We start from the raw sequence: 22,406 nt of genomic DNA on the forward strand, positions 1-22,406 counted from the left end.
AAATTTCAGTCAATGTGGGAGGGACGGAAATATTAGATTTCAGTTAATGCGGGAGGGTTATCACTGCGACCTGGTGAAGCTATCACCCCGGCACCTCATGGTGACTGAGAGTCTCCACTTCAATGCAAGAACCCGAACGACTGGAGAGCGAAAGGAACAGATACTGTCAGTGCGAACAGCGAATAAAGCTCTCCCCCAATTAGCAGAAAAAGTGAATTAACCTTCTTTGCAATGCAAACGAACGTTTGTATTGAGATAGTTAACTTGCCATTATCCGGTCACACTCAACAGCAAATTGTGCATTGCTCTTAGATTAACATTAACTGTTTTTAATGCTGCATCGGATCCGGAGTAACAATCATTTCCTGTGGGTGGGGGGGGGGGATCTGATGTGCGGGAGGAGAACAAAGAGGATCACTGTCTTGTGATCACTGCTCCGCACGGACCAGCGATCAGGTTTCGAGTGGGTCTGGTTCTCTGACTCCGGATCACCAAGCGATCGGTTTTGGATCAGGGCCGGTTCATTGACCTGTGATCTCTGGTCAGTTCTGCACAACCAACCTCTTCCCCTCCACCATCAGATTTCGGAATGGACAATGATCTCATGATCGCTACCTCACTATTTACTTGCTTCCTTTTTGCACTGCATATATAACACAGAATTATAAAATGCATGTGGATTACTATATAGCAATTTACTTGTATCTTATAATTATGGATTGCAATGTACTGCTGCCACAAAACAACAAATTTCACAACATAGCCCACTGACATTAAATCTGATTCTGATTCAAAATGGAAATTTGCTGCTATTCTGCCTGGAGTTGTTCTCAATGAAATAATGTCCTTGCAAAATCCCCAGTTCTGAGGTAGTTGCCTCTCTGACCCTCATCAGTATACTTGCAGCCATTCCTCTCAAAGCGGTGGCTTATTGCACAAGTATATGTGGGTCCAGTCCTGTGCAAAGAGAATCCCGTGTTGGGTGAATATTTGATGTAAATAACACCCCCTGTCGTAGTAGAGATTTGTTTACTGAAGAGGCTTTGCTGATTAATTAGTTCTGTTCTAGGCAGGAGAAAACAACCAAGCAAGACCCCAGAAGAGGCAAAACAGTCATGACGTGATAATCTGTGCTATTGGCTGAGGGATAAATGTCTACCTGTGCATTGGTGATAATTTACCTTGTTTTCTTTTTGTCCATGGTGCTCAGTAAGCAGAGTTTTACATCTCACTGAAACAACAGCTTCCCAGGCGGTGCAATGCTCACTCCGCCCTGCCTCTTCCAGTGCTGTACTCTCTTCGTCTAACCTAATAGTAGTCCAAAGGCAGGGGCTGGAAATCAGGCAGACAATGGTAGGACACCACGACACATGCCGGTGATAATAAACCTGATTCTGATTCTGACTGCTCCGCGACACCCACAAAGTGCTGAAAGAACTCAGCAAGTCAGGCAGCATCTATGGAAGTAAATAAACAATCAACGTTTACGGACAGGACCCTTCCTCAGGACTCAGTTCCCCTCTGTAGATGCTGCCTGACGTACCAAATTCCTCCAGCATTTTGTTGCTCTGGACTCTCAGCATCCTCGGAATCTCTTGCAGTTGAGAATGCCTTGCAGACTCGGCTGGGCAGCTTCCGTGGAGAGAGAAGGTGCATAAGATCAGGGCACGTGGTATTGGGAGAATTGATGGATTGATGATTATTTGATCAGGGTCATACATTGAGATAGAATGGTAAAGCTTTCTATGTCATCCAGACAGATTATTCCATACATCGAGGTAGTACTGGGGAGGAGGAATGGAATGGAGAATATACTGTTACAGTTACAGAGAAAGTGCAGTGCAGCTAGATAAATCCGCGCAGGATCACGATGAGGTAAATTGGGAAATCAAGAATTCATCTTTATGATATAAGATGTCTAATCAGAGGTTTTATAACAGGATTTAAACACGGGATTCTGCAGATGCTGGAGATCTTGAGCAAAATACAAAATGCTGGAGGAACTCAACAAGTCAGGCAGCATCCATGGAAGGGAGTAAAAAATCGATGATCCGGGCCAAGACACTTTGTGCATTGACGGACTTTTACCGCTGTACCATTGAGAGCATACTCACCAACTGCATCTCAGTGTGGTATGGCAATTGTCCTGTATCGGACCGCAAAGCACTCCAGCAGGGGGTGAAAACTGCCCAGCAGATTATTGGCACCCAATTGCACACCATTGAGAACATCTACCATAAACGCTGGCTGGGCGGGATGAAAAACATTATCAAGGATGCATCTCACCCTAACCATGGACTTTTTACTCTCCTCCCATCCGGTAGGCGCTACAGGAGCCTCCGCTCCCACACCAGCAGGCACAGGAAGAGCTTCTTCTCTGAGGCTGTGACCCTGCTGAATCTCACATCACAGCGCTAAGCAGTATTGCATCCGTATTGTACTGTCTCAGTGCTTTTATATTTGCGTGCTGTAGCACTTTTTTGATTCGCAGTTATTTTGTACATAACATTATTCTTTGCATTTCTGGTCAGATGCTAAATGCATTTCATTGGCTTTGTATCTGTACTCAGCACAATGACAATAAAGTTGAATCTAATCTAATCTAAAGGTTCTCCTTGATCTTGATGGTATGTGTTCTCTGGCTTTGGTATCTCTATCTCCTTCCTGATGGAAGGGAGTGTGTGCAAGTGCGAATGATTGAGGTGGGAGGGGACTTTCTGTTGGTTGCTTTCCCAAGGCCACGGGAAGTGTAGATGGAATCACTGGAAGGGAGGCTGGTTTGCAGGATGGACCGGGCTGAGTTAGTCACTGTCTGCGATTTATTGTGGTCTTGGACAGAGCAGTTTTCATACTAAGCTGTGATGCATCCGGATAGGATGCCTTTGCTGGTGCGTCTGTAAAATCTGGTGAGGCTCATCAGGGACACATTGAAGTTTTCTAGCCTTCTGGGGAGGTAGAGACACTGCTGTGCTTTCTTGGCCACTTGGCAGGACCAGTACAAATTGTTGGTGATACTCACACTAAGGAATTTGAAGCTGTCAGCCCTCTCCAGCTCAGCACCGTTGATATATGCAGGTCTGTGTATTTCACCCCACTTCTTCAAGGGTCAACTCTTTTGGTTTGCCGACGTTGAGGGAGAGGACTGAAGACTGGTTATCACAAAACAAAACACAGAATGAACAAGTCCTTTTAGGCTGGAAGGATATAACTAATGGAGTTGCCCAAGGAACAGTTCTCAGCCCTCAACTATTTATGATTTGTATCAATGATCAGGAGAAAGGGGCAGAGCATTAGGTATCTGACTTTACCAATGACATGGAGATAGGTGAAAGGCCAGGTTGCTGTGAGGGCAATTGGAATGTGCAACTGATTAACTGAGTGCGTGGGTAGTAAACCTGACAAATGGCATTGAATGTGAGAATATCTGAGGCCATGCTTTTTGAAAAGAGGAATCTAAAGACGCACTTATTTACATGGCTGAAAATTGTAGAAGTACAAGGGGATGTCGGCGCCCTTGTGCACAAGTTGCCAAAAGTTAGCAGGCAGGTGCAGTAAGTGGTTGGACAAGGAAATATATTTCCCTTTATTGTCACATGGGGTTGGGGTTTAGAAAAAGTTAAGTGTTGTTATAACTAAACAGATGTAAGGATGGAATTAAATTTTCTATAAGTGATATTTGATTCCTCCATAGTGTGGATAGAAAAGCAGTTTCCAAAATGGATTGCTACTTCTGTTTGTTCCAGCTAAATGTAAACGAATTGGTCAGTCTAGTACTGTGTTGTGTTGTAGACATTGTAGGATTTTCCACCTTCACCTTGGGTTTGAGAAACTGACAAGCTGTAGGGATAAAGGGACTGCCTTATAAAGGTGGGAAATAGATTTTACTGCAAAACATGGTGTCTCAGTTTTTAAATTGTATCCAGACTAAATAGATGATAAGGTACCACTGGGTACCAAGGGGTTGCAAGTGTATAAATGGTGCAGGGGTAATCTGCTTTAGGCTGAAGACGTAACCAAGGGAGGGACGGAGAGAGAGGGGAAAGAGGAAGTGTGAGAGAGGGAGAGGGAGAGGAAGATAGAGAGACAGACAGACAGACACACACACGCACACACCCCTGGGGTTCTCTCCAGCACCGTGTAGATCAGCCCATGCAATGGTTGATATGTGATCCTTGTGTTTTATCCTTGAGTGTTTTTTGAAGTGATTAATATGTATATTTTGCATCACTCCAATAGTTTTTATAAGCTTCTAGCATGTGCATAGTACCTCCTTTGCAAATACCCTTGTTGCTGAATCAGAAAGAACAAGGATTGAATTTTAAAATATTTCCATTACAACAGAGTGCTGATGAAGCCACAATTGAAGTATAGTTCTGGTTTGCCTTGGGTAAGAAAGAATACGTTGGGACGACAGGGTTGTCCTATCACGAGCGACTAAAGAAATGAGGTCAATAATTTTTGGAGTTCAGTAAAATGAGGGGAGATCTTATTGGAAATGTTCAAGGTCCTTAACGGGCAGAGCATGGTAGATGTTATAATGTTTCCATTAGTCGAGTTAAGGGAATACAGTCACAAAATTAAAAGTGTTTCTTTAAAATTGGGGTGCATAGAAAATTCTTGCAGAGAGGTGAAGCTCTGGAATTCTCTACAGCAGTGTTGTGGAGGCAGGGTCATCGTTTTTCTTAAAAGTGGAACTAGATGCATTTTTGAAAGATACAGAAATTGAAGGCTATAAGGAACTAGCACAGAAGAGGACATGAGGCTTGGGCTGTTGAGCCATGATCATATTAAATGGTGGTGGAAGTTTGAGGGACCACGTAGCCTACTTCTGCTATTTTATTGTGCTCTTAATATTTCAGTTCTGACGAAAGACAATCATTCTGAAACATTAACTCAGTCTCCCTCTCACCACAGATGCTGCCTGACCTGCTGAAGATTTGCAGCATTTTCTGTTTTATTTCATATGTTTAGCATCCGTATTACTTTTTTAGATTATTATTTAATTTTTTGTTGCCTCTCTTCTAGTACTGCCCAATACAACGATGTTCTGAACACTAGGGATTCTGCCGATGCTGGAAATCTTGAGCAACACACAAAATACTGGAGGCACTCAGCAAGTCAGGCAGCATCTATGGAGAGGAATAGTCAATGTTTAGGGCTAGACCCTTAATCAGTCCTAATGAAGTTCCTCTCCATGGATGCTGACTGACCTGCTGTGTTTCTCCAGCATTTTGAGTGTATTGTTTGACAAAGAGGTTCTGTTTTTCCCTCCAATAAAGCTGACTGACTTGCTGAGTACCTCCAGCATTTTGCGTTCGTTGTTTAACAAAGAGTTTCTGTTTTTAGCAGAACTGCCTTTTTCAACAGTCCTGCTAAAAGATAATTGTTCAGAAACATTATTTCTTTCTCTGTATTTGCTGACTGAACTGCTGGATATCTTCACCATGTTCTGATTTATTTTTTAATCATAATGATAAGTTGTGTTTACACAGTGACTTTAAAGTAGCGAGACATTCTAAAGCTTTTCAGAAAGCGTTGCTAAGCAATATTTATCAATGGCAAGTACTCAGTGAAACAAGTTTATAATGTGTTTGGGTTCTTCAGTGTAGAAGAGGCCACAAAAGGTTGCCTTGGAGACAGATGTTCTGTAAACCAAGTGCCTTGACTATGTTTGCTTTCTCCAGTGTAGATGGAGGCCACATGGTGAACATTGAGTACAGTCTGCAGACTCTTGAATGGACTTCTTGTATGACAATAGATAAACTCTTGATCTGCCACCCTACCTCATTTGTAACCCTAGCACTCCACTTGTTCTGTAACCGCAACATTCTATTCCGGTCCAAACTCATACATTGTCTTCCTTTTATATTTCCTTGTATTTTACGTTGTTTATCTTGTGAATGTCATATATGTTAATTTATGTGCCTTTTGATGCTGCAGCAAGTAAGTTTTTCATGGAACTTTCGCACGCATACTTGTGCCAATGACAATAAACATGAGTTTGTCCATTTCCCTCCATAAATGCTGCCTGACCCGCTGAATTCCTCCAGCATCTTGTGTGGTTGCAGTCGATTCTGCATTCTGTTTTCTTTTTACTGCTTCATTCGTAAGGCCAGTGATGTTGTGGGGATGGAACTGGACTCTCTGACGGTGGTGTCTGAAAAGAGGATGCTATCCAAGTTGCATGCCATCTTGGACAATGTCTCCCATCCACTGCATGATGTACTGGGTGGGCACAGGAGTACATTCAGCCAGAGACTCATTCCACCGAGATGCAGCACAGAGCGTCATAGGAAGTCATTCCTGCCTGTGGCCATCAAACTTTACAACTCCTCCCTTGGAGGGTCAGACACCCTGAGCCAATAGGCTGGTCCTGGACTTATTTCCTGGCATAATTTACATATTATTATTTAATTATTTATCGTTTTATATTTCTATATTTATACTCTAATCTTGGTTGTTGCAACTGCAACGAAACCCAATTTCCTTCGGGATCAATAAAGTATGACTATGACTAAATATGGATCGCAAAACATGTTCTTTTTCTCTGTATCTCAATACCTGTGACAATAATGAACCAGAAGCAATACCGAATGTTTCAGCTGGAATGACTGTTTGGGTCCCTGGTTGGAGGGGAAGAGCCACTGGGACATCTTCCGGGAAGCGAACAAAATCGATAGCCCGCTCTCCGAGCCCCCGCGGAACTCGACCTGTCCACCAATGGGCATCGCGGGTAGGATTACGTCACGCTACCGCCTCTCCGGCGCCGCAGAGGTCACATGATCACCCAGCCTATCCCACGTGACACGTCCTTCCTCCGCTCGGTGCATTCTGGTTATTCGGTGTGTCCTTGTGGCGACATGAGCGGCCTGGCAGTACGCGGCCTGCGGGTAAGGAGGGAGGGGAGCCCGCGGCTCGGCCGCAGACGGGAAGGGGTGCGGGGAACTTCGGAGGAGGAGCAACGGGGTCCAGCAAGGAATCGTGGGGGGGGGGGGTGGAAAGGTCAGTCGGAAGACCTTGACGAGGTGGGGAGCTGGGGCGAAGGCATTGGTGTGGAAGGTGGGCCAAGGCTGCTGGTATGTGTGTTTGGGGGGTAGATTACCAGCTATAGCCGCAGTATGTGTTTCCTAATATCAATATCCGGAGACAGGCTGGGACCCCAGACCACCATGTCCAGCCAGAAATTATCGATGGCCTTGCGCTCTGGTACGGCTATCCTAAATTATCTCACTCCTCAGCTTTTTTTTTGTAAACTTCGGCTTGCTAATTTTCTCCCTGTTTGCCTTTAGCCAATAACCTTCCCGGAAGTCGAATTAGCTTTTATGGCGTCGAGTTGTGGATTCACTTGTATTTTACTTTTAATGTTGCCTCTTATTTCGCTCGTGACTTAATCTGAATTCTAGAGGCAGACCCATTTGCCACAAGAAATGGTTTCTTCATTTTGTCACTCACTTGAATAGTCTTATCAAGTTTCTTTCACTTGAGGAGAACAATTCTCACTTATCTAGCCTTCTTGAGGTGCAGCCCTGGTGTGTTTGATAAATCTCACTACATCTGGTCCAGGGCGTATGATGTGATGCTAATAGCTCAGAATCAGGTTTAATATCACTGGCATATTTTGAGAAATTTGTTGTTTTGTGGCAGCAGTGCATTGTAATATAAAATCACAATAAAAATATAGTTTTTAAATAAGTAGTGCAAAAAGAGAGCAAAAAATCGAATTAGTCCATTCAGACATCTGATGGCAGAGGGGAAGAAGCTGTTCCTAAAGCATTGGGTGTGAGTCTTCAGACTCCTGTACCTCTGATAGCAAAGAGAAGAGGGCATGTCCTCGGTGATGGAGGTCCTTAATTATGGATGCTGTCTTTTTTGACATTGCCTTTTGAAGATATCCTCTACCCATGATGGAGTTGGAGCTGGCTGACTTCACAACTTTCTGCAGCTTTTTCCAATCACGCACACCCATTCCCTCATAGCAGAGGGTGCTGCAACCAATTGGAAAGCTCTCCCCAGAATATCTGTCGAAATTTGCGTCAGTCTGTGGTGCCATACTAAGTCTCCTCAAACTTCTGAGGAAATAGAGCTGCTGGCCTGCCGCCTTTGTAGTTGCATCAACGTGTTGGGCCCAGGATAGATCCTCAGATTTGTTGACACGCAGGAATTTTCTGGTAAATAGTAAATTGATGGTGTTTATGATTTCCCTCGACAGAAGCTTACCACAAATGATCAATCCTGTCTATGGGTTGGCTCTTTTCGATATCACCTATAACCGTCATGTTCCCAAACTGTTTCAGCCGGGAGCAGTTAAGTTGAAATGTTCTGGCACAGTAAATAGAAAGAATAATGTTTAAATATATCTTGTTTGCAATAGATTAGGGCGTGGCCATGTAGCTTTTAAGATAAAAACTAAAACGTAATTAAACGTGTATTTAATATGCATAGCAATTTTGAAGTACACTTACTGGTCAAATGAGACCCCATAGATTTAAAACTCATTTTAGAGCATTGGAGCAGCATGATATGACCCTTACAACAGGAATTCTGCAGATGCTGGAAATTCAAGCAACACACATCAAAGTTGCTGGTGAACGCAGCAGGCCAGGCAGCATCTCTAGGAAGAGGTACAGTCGACGTTTCAGGCCGAGACCCTTCGTCAGGACTAACTGAAGGAAGAGTTAGTAAGAAAATCTGCCCGGCCTGCTGCGTTCACCAGCAACTTTGATGATATGACCCTTTGAGTCTTGCTGGACAAAGTGTAGTGTTTTTTTTAATGACTGGAATTATTCACTAGAAGAGCAAGATATCACTGAAACTAGTTGGTGAACTTTTGTTTCCATTGTGATGTGCAGGCTCCAGAGTTTTGTTTTCAGTTTTCAGGCTCATTGTGAGCATTGAGTTTTACCATTTTTACAGTTGGAGTCCAGGCCAGTTCTCCTGTGGGGGTGGAGACAGTGGCTTATCAAAATCCATTACTTCCTCGTTACTTTATGCTTGTTTGACATTTTAACTTGTAATGCTATATGCTGTAGTGGTGCCTTCGTTCTTGCACCTCATTTTATGTTCACTATTTAGTTTCTATATTTTTTAAAAAAACTAAAGCTTGCTGAGCTTTGAATTTTCCCTGGTTTGTCTGCTGAGTTTGTAAGTCTTTCGTTTTCTCCTTGCCTTTTACTGCATTCATTGTATTGAAATACTGATATGCACAATACAATACCTACATGAGATGGAGCAAAAACCTTATAATAGAAGCATATGACTTTATAAAAAAAATGGCTGGATGTTTAGTTTTGAATAGATGGTGGTATTATTGGGCATGTTGTGTGGATGACCTTTCTCAGTGTAGACTTGTTGGGATGAATGGCCTCCAATGTCACATGAGAAAAATGTAAGATAAAGGACAAACTCTCTTGGCTGAGAATCACTCCATAATTCCACCCTAAATACGCTTGCTACAGTCTCATTTGCCCTTTCTAATATCCTATGTACAAAGTACACTAATTACTTAAGAACAATATCTGACCTTTGCAACCTTTGCTATCGCAAAAGGAAAGAGCAGCAGGTATATGGAATGGCACCATCCTGACTTGCAAGTTTATCACAATTGCTGAGTTTAAATATGAGAACACAATGCAGCAGAAGCAAGCCATCCAGTCCCTCAAGTCTGCCTCAGCATTAACAGTCCTGTGCCAGTTGCCCATAACCTCAGTTCTGATCTTGCAGAACTTTATTTACTGCCTCAAGTCTTTGAGGGAGAGAATTCCAGAGATTCACCACCTTTTGTGAAAAACTCTTTGAGTGCAGCAATTTTAAATTGCTCTTTTTTTCTTGTAACTATGACCCCATGTTTGAAAGTTTGTGGGGTGGGGAGCTGTTTGGTATTTTTGGTACAGTTTCTATCCTCAGGCACATGGGCTGCACTTTTGTGTAACTTGCTGACCTCCCTCTGATCCCTTATTTGCCTGTTCTGCAATACACTGCTTCCACTTCTCAACAGAGGCATGGAACACCCTCATCGTACTAGGGAGATCAGGTTTCATAATGATTTTGCTTCCCTTGCTGGATGTTTCCATCTCCACCAACTCCCAATAGTAAGCTAGTAGGTGTCTTTCAAAGGGTGTGTGTCATTCAGCTGCGTCAGGCAGGATGGGGGACCAAAACCCTGGGGGAGTATTCACCTCCATTCTGCGATAAACCCCATACAGCAGTGTTCTGATGTTCGGATGGATACCTGTAGCTCAAAGAACAATCCACATAAACGAGGACATGGGCAGGGCCTGAGCCTCTGTTTCCTTGTGGAAGTCGAATCCAGATAAAGTCACCCAGAGACCGTATAAGTACAAACTCTTTATTCCAAGCACCTGGGGCTTACTCAGTTAGTTGTTCAAACAGGAACAGTCTATGATTGTCTATGACTGTTCCTGCCCAATCCACGAACTAACTTAACAATCCCCCTCATAACACAGATATATTTGCCTAGATACCCCCCACACAAGACAGGCTGGAGCCAAAGTTATTTACTACATGACAACCCCGAAAGACAAATTACAAAATAGTCATAATGGCTTACACACACAGAACAGACTGAAGCTGTCTTATCTCTACATATGACTACATGAGGAGATAAGCATCTTAAAGGCTCTAGCTGACTACCTTCAAAAGGAAATAGTGCTCTAACAAAATTCGCACATCTGTTGGTCATCAAGGTTTCTCACAGGAAAAAAAAGAGAAAAAAAAGCAGGCTGCTATGTTTAATGAAGGCTGGCTGTTGGTGTAGTGGCATCAGCGCCGGACTTTGGAGTGAAGGCTCCCGTGTTCGAATCCAGCCGGCTCCCTTGCACACTTTCCATCCGTGCTGGGTTGAGGGTTGAGCGTCGAGCTAGCAACTCAGCCTCGTAAAAATAAGAAAATGCCGTCATGACGGTGTCCCGATGACTCCACTCGGAGTTAAGGGCTTTCTTCTCTTCTTCATGTTTAATGACTGTGTTAACCTTTTACATACTTTATTATCCTCAGCAGCCTCGAATGCCTGTTGTTGCTCTGGACGCCACTCAAAAGTTGCTTTTTTCCTCGTTACTTTATGTGAGGGTCATAACAGAATGATTAGGTGTGGTATGTGCTGTCTCCAGGAGCCCAAAAGCCCCATGAACCTTTGGGTCCCTTGCTTATTGTTGGGGGCGGTCATTTCAGTTGTCTTGTTCCATACTTGGTCTGGGATTCCTTGATGTCCCGAGACCCACTGGATACCCAGAAACGGGACTGTCTGGCCTGGCCACTTTATTTTCTATGAATTCATCACCCATGTAGCTTACCAGCATGTCCAGGGCTTCTGTTACCCCTTCCTAGGTGGATCCTCTTAGCATGATGTCATCGATATGTATACTACCTGTGTATCAGGCGAGAGAGTACATGCATCGAGGGCTTGCGGTATCAGTCCATGACACAGGGCTGTGCACATACCTGTGAAGCAGTCTGGTAAAAGTGTACTGCCTGCCTTCCCAAGTAAAGACAAATTGGTCCTGTGAATCTGACGGGGGAAGGTTGACCAGCTCTATTACAGCATACCAGTCCCTGTCTCCCTGTGACACTGTCACTATGCAGCAGTTAATGGAAGGACAAACTTATTTAACTGAGGATATTCAACTGTCATCCTCCAGCTGTTGTCTGATTTCTTCACTGGCCAGAAAGGACTGTCATACTGAGGTTACATGCCTGATCCATCTTGTTTTAACAGTTCTTATGGTGTCTGTGACATCTGTATGTGTTAGCACTGTTTCACACAATCCATGACACTCAGAGGTGGTATTAGAAGAGGCTCCCACTTCTCTAGTTGCTATTAATATGACAAATGGGAACTACCCCAATCTAGTCGGCACTGTCTGTCTCTAGAAATGCATTTCAGTGGTATTTTCAGATAACGCGATTGGCTATCAGTACTTGGGCTTCCTTTGGCCAACCGTCCTCAATAGCCAATCGGACTGTCATTTCCCATGTTTTATTGTATTTCCTCCTAAATCCTCCTGAAGCACCTGAGGTCCCTGATGTTGGTCAGGGTTTCCAGGTATGTTCAGTACCTGTGACCAGCCCTCCGCTGGACTCGCAAGGCATTTTTAATGCTTCCCAAAATGCCATTTACCTTCGCAACCATACCGCAGCCGTTGGCCAACTTTTTGTGATTTATGCATAGTAACATCTAAATCCTTCTGTACCTGTTTGCAAAATCTTGCCATTATAAAATTGTTCACCTTTGGATTTCTCTTACTGAAGTGCGTGACATCGCACTTGCCCACATTAACCTCAATTTGGCAGGGTTTTGCAAACTCAGCCGACCGATCTATATCCAGTTCTCAGATCCAAATAGCATTGTTGCTGTATGCCCTCCTGCCTATTTTTGTATTGCTGCTGAACCTTCATAGTTCGTACTCCACTCACTCCTGGGTCGTTAAAGCAGGTAGTAAATAATTGGGGGACTGGAAGTCACCCTTGAGGCTCTTTGTACTTAAATGTTTGTTGTTTTTCCTCAGGCCTTCCAGCAGCTGTCGCGCCGGACCTTCAGCAGCACAGCTTGCAGAGGGTTGGAGAATAAGGTTCCTGAAAAGCAGAAACTTTTCCAGGTGAGCAGTGTGTGTGTGATAAGGATGGGCTCTGAGCTCTTTGGGCTTAGCGGCTTTGGTTATTTTGTCAATAATTGTTAGTTTTTCCAGGCTGTGCACATATTGTCGAATGTGGTTGGGAGTGGATCTTGAGCATTAATGCACCATCGTGTGATTGAGCCAGCAAATGCTCAACATCTTGACTATTATTTGAAAACTGTATGTTGGAATAGAACCTGCTGCTGAAACCGTTGTGTATGAATTACTAAACGCGAAAAGACATTCTGGTAATCACATGATAGAATGGTGAATAAGTTATTTGGTAACTAGTTAAAACTGATAATTCTAGGTGGGAGGTAAGGTAAAACCCAGCAAAGTGTTGGGAACCATAGGTCTAAATCTATCTCTCTTGCATGAATGCTGCACTTTTTTAAATGTCATGTCTTCAGTTAGTTGTACTTTAAAATGCTGAGTTGTCCATTTTTGCCAGCAACCATAGTGAAGGTCAAGGCATTCCTGTGACTTGACCTCCTTTGCTGTTCCACGCTCAGACTTGGATTTCAGAATGAGGACAGTGGAAAATCCCTACAGATTAGTTAGTCTCAAGTTACTGTGGCCCATAATTGCACATTTTACCAAGATGAAATCTTTTTTTTTAATTTAAAGTTGTCACTTTATAGGCAAATCTGTGAATGGAATTGCATCCAAAAATTGAGATTTAGTGGTTTCATCAATAAAAGTAATCTTAAATTTTGTAAATATTTTAATCATGAAACATACTTGATAAATGGTTCCCAACCTGTGGGTGCAGCTTGAAAATCATTTTGAGGTAGTTAAAACACATTTATAGGAGAAGGCAATCCTACAATGAAGCGAAAAAGGAAAGGAAGAGATTATGAAAGTAAATTAGCTCAAATTCAGAGGAATGAGCATGGACCTTACAGAAACATAAAATTAAGAAAGATGGATAAAATAGAGGCAGGAGATTGGTTTCCGCTGGCAAGTGAGACTAGAACTAGGGGATATAGCCTCAAGATTTGCAGAAATAGATTTAGAATGGAGATGGAGAGAAATTGGTTTTCCCAGAGAGTAGTAAATCTGTAGAATTCTTTACCTGGGGAAGCAGCAGAAGCTACGTCAGTGAATGTATTTAGGATCCAGTGAGGGGGATTTTTTGTACAGCAAGGTAATTAAGGGTTATTTGGGAGGGCGGGTGGAGGAAGGCAGGTGGGTAGAACTGAGTCCATGGCCAGGTCAGCTGTGATCTTTTTGAATTGTAAAGGGTCAGACGTGGGTATTCCTGCTCCTATTCCTTATGTTCTTGTAGCTTACCACAGGAACTAGATGCAGATTAGTTGGAGAACTGGTTTGTACTCAATTTCTATAAGGATTATTGCAAACTAGGAATTGTTGAAGTAAACAAAAATTAAATGCAATTATTATTGTACTCTTGAGTATTGCAGCTTTAAGCTTCAGTATGTTTAACTCTTATACTTGGCCTTAAACTTATTTACAGCCTATCCGTTCTTCCAAAGTGAATTCTTGATTCTTTATCTTCCCTTACTTTTTGTGAAGAATTGAATTGGTTTTGAGCTTCCAACAGACATTGCTGGCTGGAGCTACGGTCAGTAGTTAAGGTGTGGATTTGTTGTGTGATTGAGCTTGACTTTTGGCTGCATGTCCATAGGTAGTATAGGTAGTTGACTAACCAAAGGCACTGAGGTGCTCTTCAGTGTTTCCAGGTGCTGGCTAAGTTCTCTAATTCCCCGCAGTGAAGAGTATTCTCCCTTACTGAACTATGTTCAACTATCTCTAAATTAATAGTGTCAGTCACTTCAGAGAATTAGTAAAACAATTTGATTTTTTTGCATCTAAACCCTTTAATGCCTCACGCAGTGGCATAGTCTGCTTCTAACCCCTTTTGTGCAGTGATCCTGCCAATTAACCTTTGCTTTCAAATGCTTGTCTCTATTGGGCATTTTGTGACAAAGATCACTAATCCTAACCCAGAAAGAGCAATTCTTTAAGCTCAAAGCTCAGAGTAAATTTATTATCAAAGTACATGTATGTCAACATATACAACCCTGAGATTCATTTTCTTGTGGGCATTCACAGTAAGTACAAGAAACACAATAGAATCAAAGAATGATCACCCCCAACCAATGTGCAAAAGACAACACTGTGCAAATACAAAAAGAAATAATAATAAATAAGCAATAAATATCAATAACATGAGATGAAGAGTTCTTGTGGGAACAGTTCAGTGATGGGGCGTGAAGTTGAGTGAAGTTATCCCCACTGGTTCATGAGCTTGATGATTGAAGAATAATAACTGTTCCTGAACCTGGTGGTGTGGGTTTTGGGGTCCCTGTACCTTTTTCCTGATGGCAGCAGATCCCAGGGATGTGTAGAATTGCATTTTTGTTTCATTCCAATCAGAAAAGTCAGATCTCATCAAGTTGCCAGGCACAGAGTTGATATTGCAATATTTCTGTGTCCTGTTGGAGCTGTAGTTGAGCCTCATTCTGGAATATAACTCTCCATTTGATCCTTCTGTACAGAGGATATTGATAGTGTTTCCTGCAAGTGCACCACACAATCTAGTTTGAGTAAGGGAGTTTACTTAGAAGTACAGTGACAGTTAAGAGAAGTTTGAATAGTGCTTGGAGGAAATTGTGCAAGTTATTCTGGTTTTGGTGGGGGTTGGATGTTTCTCAACTTATTTCTCACTTATCATATGTTTAAGGTCTTGTGTCTTGGAATGGATTTGCAAGAGAGAGGTTTATGCAATACTGTTGAGAAGACCATAAAGCATATAAAATGCTTTCTATCCTAATCTAAAAATGTTAAATATTTGTTCCACTAGATGTCAGATTGCAGATGTGTTCAACAATTATTCCATTGCCAGTTGGAATTAACTAACTCACAGGGTTTGCTCTGGCTTCTTTCTTCATTCTTAGTTAGCAAGCACGTTAAAACAAGGAGTAATATTTTCTCCAGGAAGAGACTGTTGCAATGAGAAATAAAAAAAAAGGGTGCGTCAGATTTTGTATTGTAAAGGCGTGACAAATATTTTGGAACATCAAAGGCAAGAGGAAAATACAATGCAAGAGGGTTTCATAAGGCTTCTGTTTCCGAAAACTGTCGTAAACCATTTTTTCTTAAGTCAGAAATATCCAGTTTCTGTGGCTATCCATATCGTATTGCTTTGTATACACTAATTTCTTCAAATATTTGCCCTAACACTACCCTTAAACTAGTAGAATATACATTATATCCATTTGTTAATGAACACTATTTTATAATTCCTATCTTGAAAATTGTTTTAAATGTTTATGTGAGGATTTGTGTAAAGTTGGATTTCTGTTGATTGGGTAACCATGCAGCTCTGTATATAGATCATGCCTGGATCCTAATGACCTTTGAACAAAGAGATCTAGGGGTGGAAGTCCATAGCCCCTTGAAAGTGACAACACAAGTGGATAAGGTGGTAAAAAAGGCTTGTGGCAGGGTTACCTTCATTGGTTGAGGCATTGGGTGTAAAAAGTCTGGAAGCATGTTGGGGTGTATATAACTTTGGTGTGCCAAAGAGCCATGACTGTGTTGTGCAATTGTATGTTTTAAGCAAATTGCATTGCTGGCAATTCTTGGGTTGTGTGAACTCTATGTTCTTCTTCTCACGATGCAATATGAAAAATAACAGTAAAGATCAGGAACCAACTCCATCATGTGCTTTGTGATCCCTGATAGTGAGAAGAAGCAGTTCCTCCAGGGATGAAGATTCACTCAATGCTGAACGCTCCATGCTTTTCTAGTTTCTCTACTGTAGTGCACAAGACTACTCTGCATTAAAAACAGAAAATGGCCGAGTTGTCAGGTGGAAAAATAAGGCTAACATTTTATGCTGTGGAGCTTCATGTAATCCTACACTATATATGCAGGGATATTCTCCAAGGGAACTATAACATGACAATTTGAAATGGGGGCGATAGTCTGGGGAGGTGTACACTGCATGGTTAAATTTGGTCCTCAAATTATTAAGGGAGAGTCCAGAAGTGTTTTAAGGAGAATTGGAGTGGGATTAGGCCAGGTGATTAAATCATCTGGGGAGAGGATAGGAAAGTGGAATTAGCGATGTGGTATAGGGAGCGTGGAGCTGGCTTGCCACCACCACAAAGGCAATAACAAGTGACCTTGCCTGTGATGTCTGTGTCACAGGCCACTCATCATCCTCAATCCATCCAGATTAACCCAAATTACAGTTGATTTAATCTGGATTATTGAGGAAAATGAGTGGCGGTTTTTTCAGCTAATCATATTTGGGTTGATTTTCAGGAAGAGATCATTGAGGTCAGCTCTTGGAGAAGAACAGGATGCCCTCCAAAGACTGCCTGGTGGATTACTTGGTCTTATTTAAAAAGGATTCATATTTAATTTGGATGTAGCAGAAACTGTGCAGTGTCTTGTTTCTAAACCTCGGCTGCCTTACGCTTTGTTGCTTTAAGAATAAGTTTGTTTTTCTGATTGAATTGTTATAATGGCAGACTTCAGGGCTTTTGGATACAGAGCAATGAATATACTTGTCTTACAGTGGTTACTAATCTAACATTCTGCTACCTTAGTTACACACTGCAGGCAAAGCTGAGCAGATGGTTTGAAGCAGTTCCTGTTCAATAGTGTCCTGAGCAAATGCAAAACAAAGTGGGGTATATATACCCCTTTGGAGTGGAAGCCCCTTGCTTAGAATAGAGCTGGTCAGTGATTACTCTTATATTTTCATATCTTTATTAACCTTATCACTCTAAAATCTGACCTGCCTTATTCTCCAACCATCTGCCAGCATCAGTGGCCTCTGAATTTTCCATTGGGAACATCTTTGCAAAATTCCTCATCCCTCTCTGCTCCAGGTTCCCTGGGGATGAAAGCCAATATTCTCGGCCCAAAATCTTTTCCATAGATGCTGCCTGGCCTGGCCTGCTGAGTTCCTCCTGCATTTTGTGTGTGCTGCATCTGCAGATCTTTGGTTTTGGTGATTCCATTAATCTTTGTGCTTTAATCTAATAGCTTTGGCTTTTCTGTACTGACATAATCCTTTGTTTCCATAGCTTCTGTGCCAACCTCTCTCTCCCACACTGTCCTCGTTGTAACAATGCATGCCTTCATGGAAACATAGAAAACCTACAGCAGAATACAGGCCCTTCGGCCCACAATGCTGTGCTGAACATGTGCTTATTTTAGAAATTACCTAGGTTTACCCATAGCCCTCTATTTTTCTAAGCTCCATGTACCTATCCAGGAGTATCTTAAAAGACCCTATCGTATCTGCCTCCACCACTGTCACCGGCAGCCCAATCCATGCACTCACCACTCTCTGCGTAAAAAAACTTACCCCTGACATCTCCTCTGTACCTACTTCCAAGCACCTCAAAATTGTCCCGTCTCGTGTTAGCCATTTCAGCCCTGGGAAAAAGCCTCTGACTATCCACACGATCAGTGCCTTTCATCATCTTACACACCTCTGTCAAGTCACCTCTCATCCTCCACCACTCCAAGGTGAAAAGGCCGAGTTCACTCAACCTTTTCTCATAAGGCATGCTCCCCAATCCAGGCAACATCCTTGTACATCTCCTCTGCACCCTTTCTATGGCTTCCACATCCTGCCTGTAGTGAGGCGACCAGAACTGAGCACAGTACTCCAAGTGGGGTCTGACCAGGGTCCAAATACCTGTAACATTACCTCTCAGCTCTTAAACTCAATCCCACAGTTGAAGAAGGCCAATGCACTGTATGCCTTCTTAACCACAGAGTCAACCTGCGCAGCAGCTTTGAGTGTCCTATGGACTTGGACCCCAAAAATCCTCAGGTCCTCCACACTGCTAAGAGTCTATCATTAATACTGTATTCTGCCATCATGTTTGACCCACCAAAGTGAACCACCTCGCCAGTGCTTTGGTAAAGGAGATAGTACTGTGATCACTATCTCCAAAATGCTCTCCCACTGAGAGACCTGACACCTGACCAGGTTCATTTCCCAATACCAGATCAAGTACAGCGTCTCCTCTTGTAGGCTTATCTACATATTGTGTCAGGAAACCTTCCTGAACACACCTAACAAACTCCACCCCATCTAAACCCCTTGCTCTGGGGAGATGCCAATCAGTATTTGGGAAATTAAAATCTCCCACCACAGCAACCCTGTTATTATTACACCTTTCCAGAATCTGTCTCCCTATCTGCTCCTCGATGTCCATGTTACTATTGGGTGGTCTATAAAAAAAACCCAGTAGAGTTATTGACCCCCTCCTGTTCCTAACTTCTACCCACAGAGACTCAGTAGACAATCCCTCCATGACTTCCTTCTTTTCTGCAGCTGTGACACTATGTCTGATCAGCAGTGCCATGCCCCCACCTCATTTGCCTCCCGCCCTGCCCCTTCTGAAACATCTAAAGCCTAGTACTTGAAGTAACCATTCCTGCCCCTCAGCCATCCTAGTCTCTGTAATGGTCACAACATCATAGCTCAAGTACTGATCCATGCTCTAAGCTCATTGGCTTTGTTCATGCTTCTTGCGTTAAAATAGACACATCTCAAATCATTGGTCTGAGCATATCCCTTCTTTATCACCTGCCTATCCTCTCTCTCGAACTGTCTCCAAGCTTTCTCGATTTGTGAGCCAACCGCCCCTTCCTCCATCTCTTCAGTTCAGTTCCCATCCCCCAGCAATTCTAGTTTAAACTCTCTCTTCATTTCTGCCTTGCTGACCATTTGAGCAAAGGCCTGATGTGTAGGTTCCGATGAAGGATCTCAGCCCGAAACTTCGACTGTTCATTCCTCTCCATAGATGCTGCCTCACCTGAGTTCCTCCAGCATTTTGTTTGTTCCTTGTGCAGCATTCTGTTTTTCCTTAGGGGACACTTAGTGATTCTATGTTCCACCTGTTGACTGATCCAGGAGCTTTCCCCAAACAAACCCTGGATGTCTTTGCCTGCAATGTGCTTTCACAGCCAGAAGGTAGGGAATTTGAGTCAGTATCTCACTTCTATAAAACCAGAAAATGGCAGCACTGGGTTTGGGTTGTTGGGTCTTTCTGTGCAAGTTGTATTGGGGAGCTTTGATTCCTATTTTTTTTTTGTTACAGGCAGACAATGGGGTCCCAGTTTACTTGAAAGGAGGTACTGGAGATGCTGTGCTCTACAGGCTAACCATGGCACTCACGGCTGGAGGTGAGGCTTATGTCCTTTTTCTCTGGATTCTCAACAGGTAACATCATGGGTCCCTGTTTACCTCAACAGGTAAAGTCACGAGAACAGGAATGAGCTATTTGCTTTTGGAGCCACACATTTGCACCCCTGCCTGGCATTCAGTGGCTGGGTAGTTTTGTTTTTCTGTACAGCCACGGAATGCCAAACAGCGTTGCAAATGCGTGGTTTGGTTCAAGGATGAACAGCCAACTTGCTACAGTTCCAGAGATATTGTGGATCCTGTGACCCAGTGATGACCCATGACTCGGGGATGAGATTACTCGTGGTGGAGTAGGAGATGAAGATGAAGAAATTTTTATTTTTTTTTTACTGGCTATTAACTGTTGTTTGGTAAAAGCCAATTGTAAAGTTTGTCTCAAAAGAAAACAAGCAAATTATTAATTTGACCCAGGTTCAGATATATACCTGGAACTAAGTAAACTATGATTTTTTTTAGCCTGGGATGTTTAGTTTTCAGATTCTAATGAGGAAAGGTAGTAGGAATAGTTACTTATGAAATTAGTGTCCCAAGACATGGACATGAAATATGGAGCACCATATATGTTGGGTTGAGTTTATTTTGTCTCTGGACCCTTTGCCCTCTGCTGGATTGTCACTGAGTGGGATTGATGTTTCATAAGCAGGATGGTGAGATACTGTTCTCTGGCCTACTCATCCAGAATCTAGTACCCATTCCCAAGTGGAGGACAAGTTGGGACATTAGAGTAATGATCTGGTGGGAAAGTGGTGAGTGGGGGTGTATTCTTAAAATCTTGGCAGAAGACTGCATTTGCTAAATTGAGCAGGAATGGTTATTGTATGTCTAATGGTAAATGCTGAAATGTGACTTTTTTTTGTATTCCCTTATGTCAGGTGCGCTTTATGTTCTCTACCAACTGTTCAACATTGCCCTGCCTAAGAAGAAGTAACGTTTGTTTGCAAACATGTTTTATTCCACAACCCTGTCTAACTATGTATACTGTAACTCTTCAGGGATCTGATCTTGTGAATGGCTGTTCATGGTTTATGGGAACAGTAACTTATTTGACATAGCTTATATAACAAATAAAGTGATTAATTACACACTTGTTTGTCACGATTTCATTTGAATTTCTAAATCTCTGTTGAAGTGCCTAAGTTACCATAGTGTGAGTTCAGTTTGTGTTTTTGATCTTAATGCTTGTGTATTAATGGTTGTATGTCTGTCTGGTTTCATGGTAGTCAGAAACTGTTGCTGTTACTCACTTGCACAGTGTGTTCTTCTGGCATTTGTGGCCTAGCCCTGGTTGCCCTTAACCAGGTGAAAGATTTGAGAGGTTAGTGAACCAGGCAAGATTTGAAGACAATCTGATAGCTTTGTGCTCTCATTGCTGTTGCTAACTCCTGATTTTGACTTCAAATCCAGCAACGGCTTTGGGGAGGTGGTGGGGGGGGGGGGGGGGAGAATGTAAATATGGTCTCATCCTCCAGGTATTGAGTCACACAAATTGGAAGCAGGCTCTTTGGCCTACCTTGTCTGCATTGACTATCAGAAACCCATTTACACTAATGCTACATTAATCTAGTTCCCACAACCCCACATTCTCATCAGTTCCCTGAGACTGCCACTGACTTGCGCACCTACAGCAATTTGCCACTGACCGGTTGACTTACCCGTACACATTGGGGTTATTGGAGGAAACTGGAGCACCAGGAGGAAATGAAAGCAGTCATGGACAATGCAAGCCGCACAAATATCACCAGAAGTTAGCAGTGTGAAGTATGAGAGACTGCACCTGTCTGTAAATGGAGTAGCAGCAGTTTTTGTGCTGCTCTTAGTTTTGTTCCTTTCCCCCTAGTTTAAGCTTCAAATTTAAAATTTTTATTTGCTGATTCTCGAGGGGGAACAATATGTCTATGTCTACGAGGAGTGGGAAGAACTTGTCTGAACCTAGTGATAAAGGTAATGGGAAAGGAAAAATCTGATGAAATGCCACCATGGCTGAAGATATGGTTCGGACAATGAATTCAATTAAAGATCAGAATGGGTCAATTAAAGACCAATTGCAAAAGAATAGTAATGCCAAATGAACTGTCTGGAAGGCTGTTTGGTTATCTGTATATTATTGGCATTTAGGAAAGAAGATTTATGAAGGTTACTTGGATATTTCATTGAGAGACTATAAAAGAAGTTGAAATCTGTTCATTTATTACATATTATTGGTTTCTTTTTGGAAAGATCATCTATGGTTCAAGTATGACTTTAAATGGTTATTTGGACATTCGACTGAGAAAAAGAAGATAAAGGGACTTGTTCCTTTAACCTAATATCTGGTTTGATGTTTTTTTTGTTTCTTAATTGGTAGTTTTTCCTACTAATGGGGTTTCTTTTTATTTATTTATATATACACATATACACACACACACACACACACGTATGTTTAGGGGAGAGCAGTGTGAAGTACATCGAGCAATGTTTTTCTCTCAGGAGACAGGAAAACCAGGAGAGTAGGACTGAATACGGCATGAAGAGGTGACTCGACTAGCTGTTTGATAGTTATAACAGAGGCACATTACCCCTTAAGTATTGACTGA

The 22,406-nt window shown here is 42.5% G+C and overlaps 1 protein-coding gene across 1 annotated transcript; it reads left to right on the plus strand.

Moving 5' to 3' along the window:
* Positions 1 to 6,783: 6,783 nt before the first annotated feature.
* cox7a2a (cytochrome c oxidase subunit 7A2a) lies at positions 6,784 to 20,915 on the plus strand. Its single transcript, XM_072265604.1, has 4 exons — positions 6,784 to 6,890; positions 12,522 to 12,611; positions 19,730 to 19,814; positions 20,706 to 20,915. The coding sequence occupies exons 1-4, from the start codon at positions 6,861 to 6,863 to the stop codon at positions 20,759 to 20,761; spliced, it is 261 nt and encodes an 86-aa protein (XP_072121705.1). The 5' UTR covers positions 6,784 to 6,860; the 3' UTR covers positions 20,762 to 20,915.
* Positions 20,916 to 22,406: the final 1,491 nt, after the last annotated feature.

The sequence above is a fragment of the Mobula birostris genome, chromosome 8 (genome assembly GCF_030028105.1).
Source record: "Mobula birostris isolate sMobBir1 chromosome 8, sMobBir1.hap1, whole genome shotgun sequence".
Taxonomy (NCBI): domain Eukaryota; kingdom Metazoa; phylum Chordata; class Chondrichthyes; order Myliobatiformes; family Myliobatidae; genus Mobula; species Mobula birostris.

Excerpts from the sequence above, each read along its gene's own strand:
- cox7a2a (XM_072265604.1), top strand. The coding sequence starts at position 6,861 with ATGAGCGGCCTGGCAGTACGCGGCCTGCGG. Across the intron at positions 6,891-12,521 it reads TGGCAGTACGCGGCCTGCGG|GCCTTCCAGCAGCTGTCGCG; the intron begins GTAAGGAGGGAG and ends GTTTTTCCTCAG. Across the intron at positions 19,815-20,705 it reads CATGGCACTCACGGCTGGAG|GTGCGCTTTATGTTCTCTAC; the intron begins GTGAGGCTTATG and ends CCCTTATGTCAG.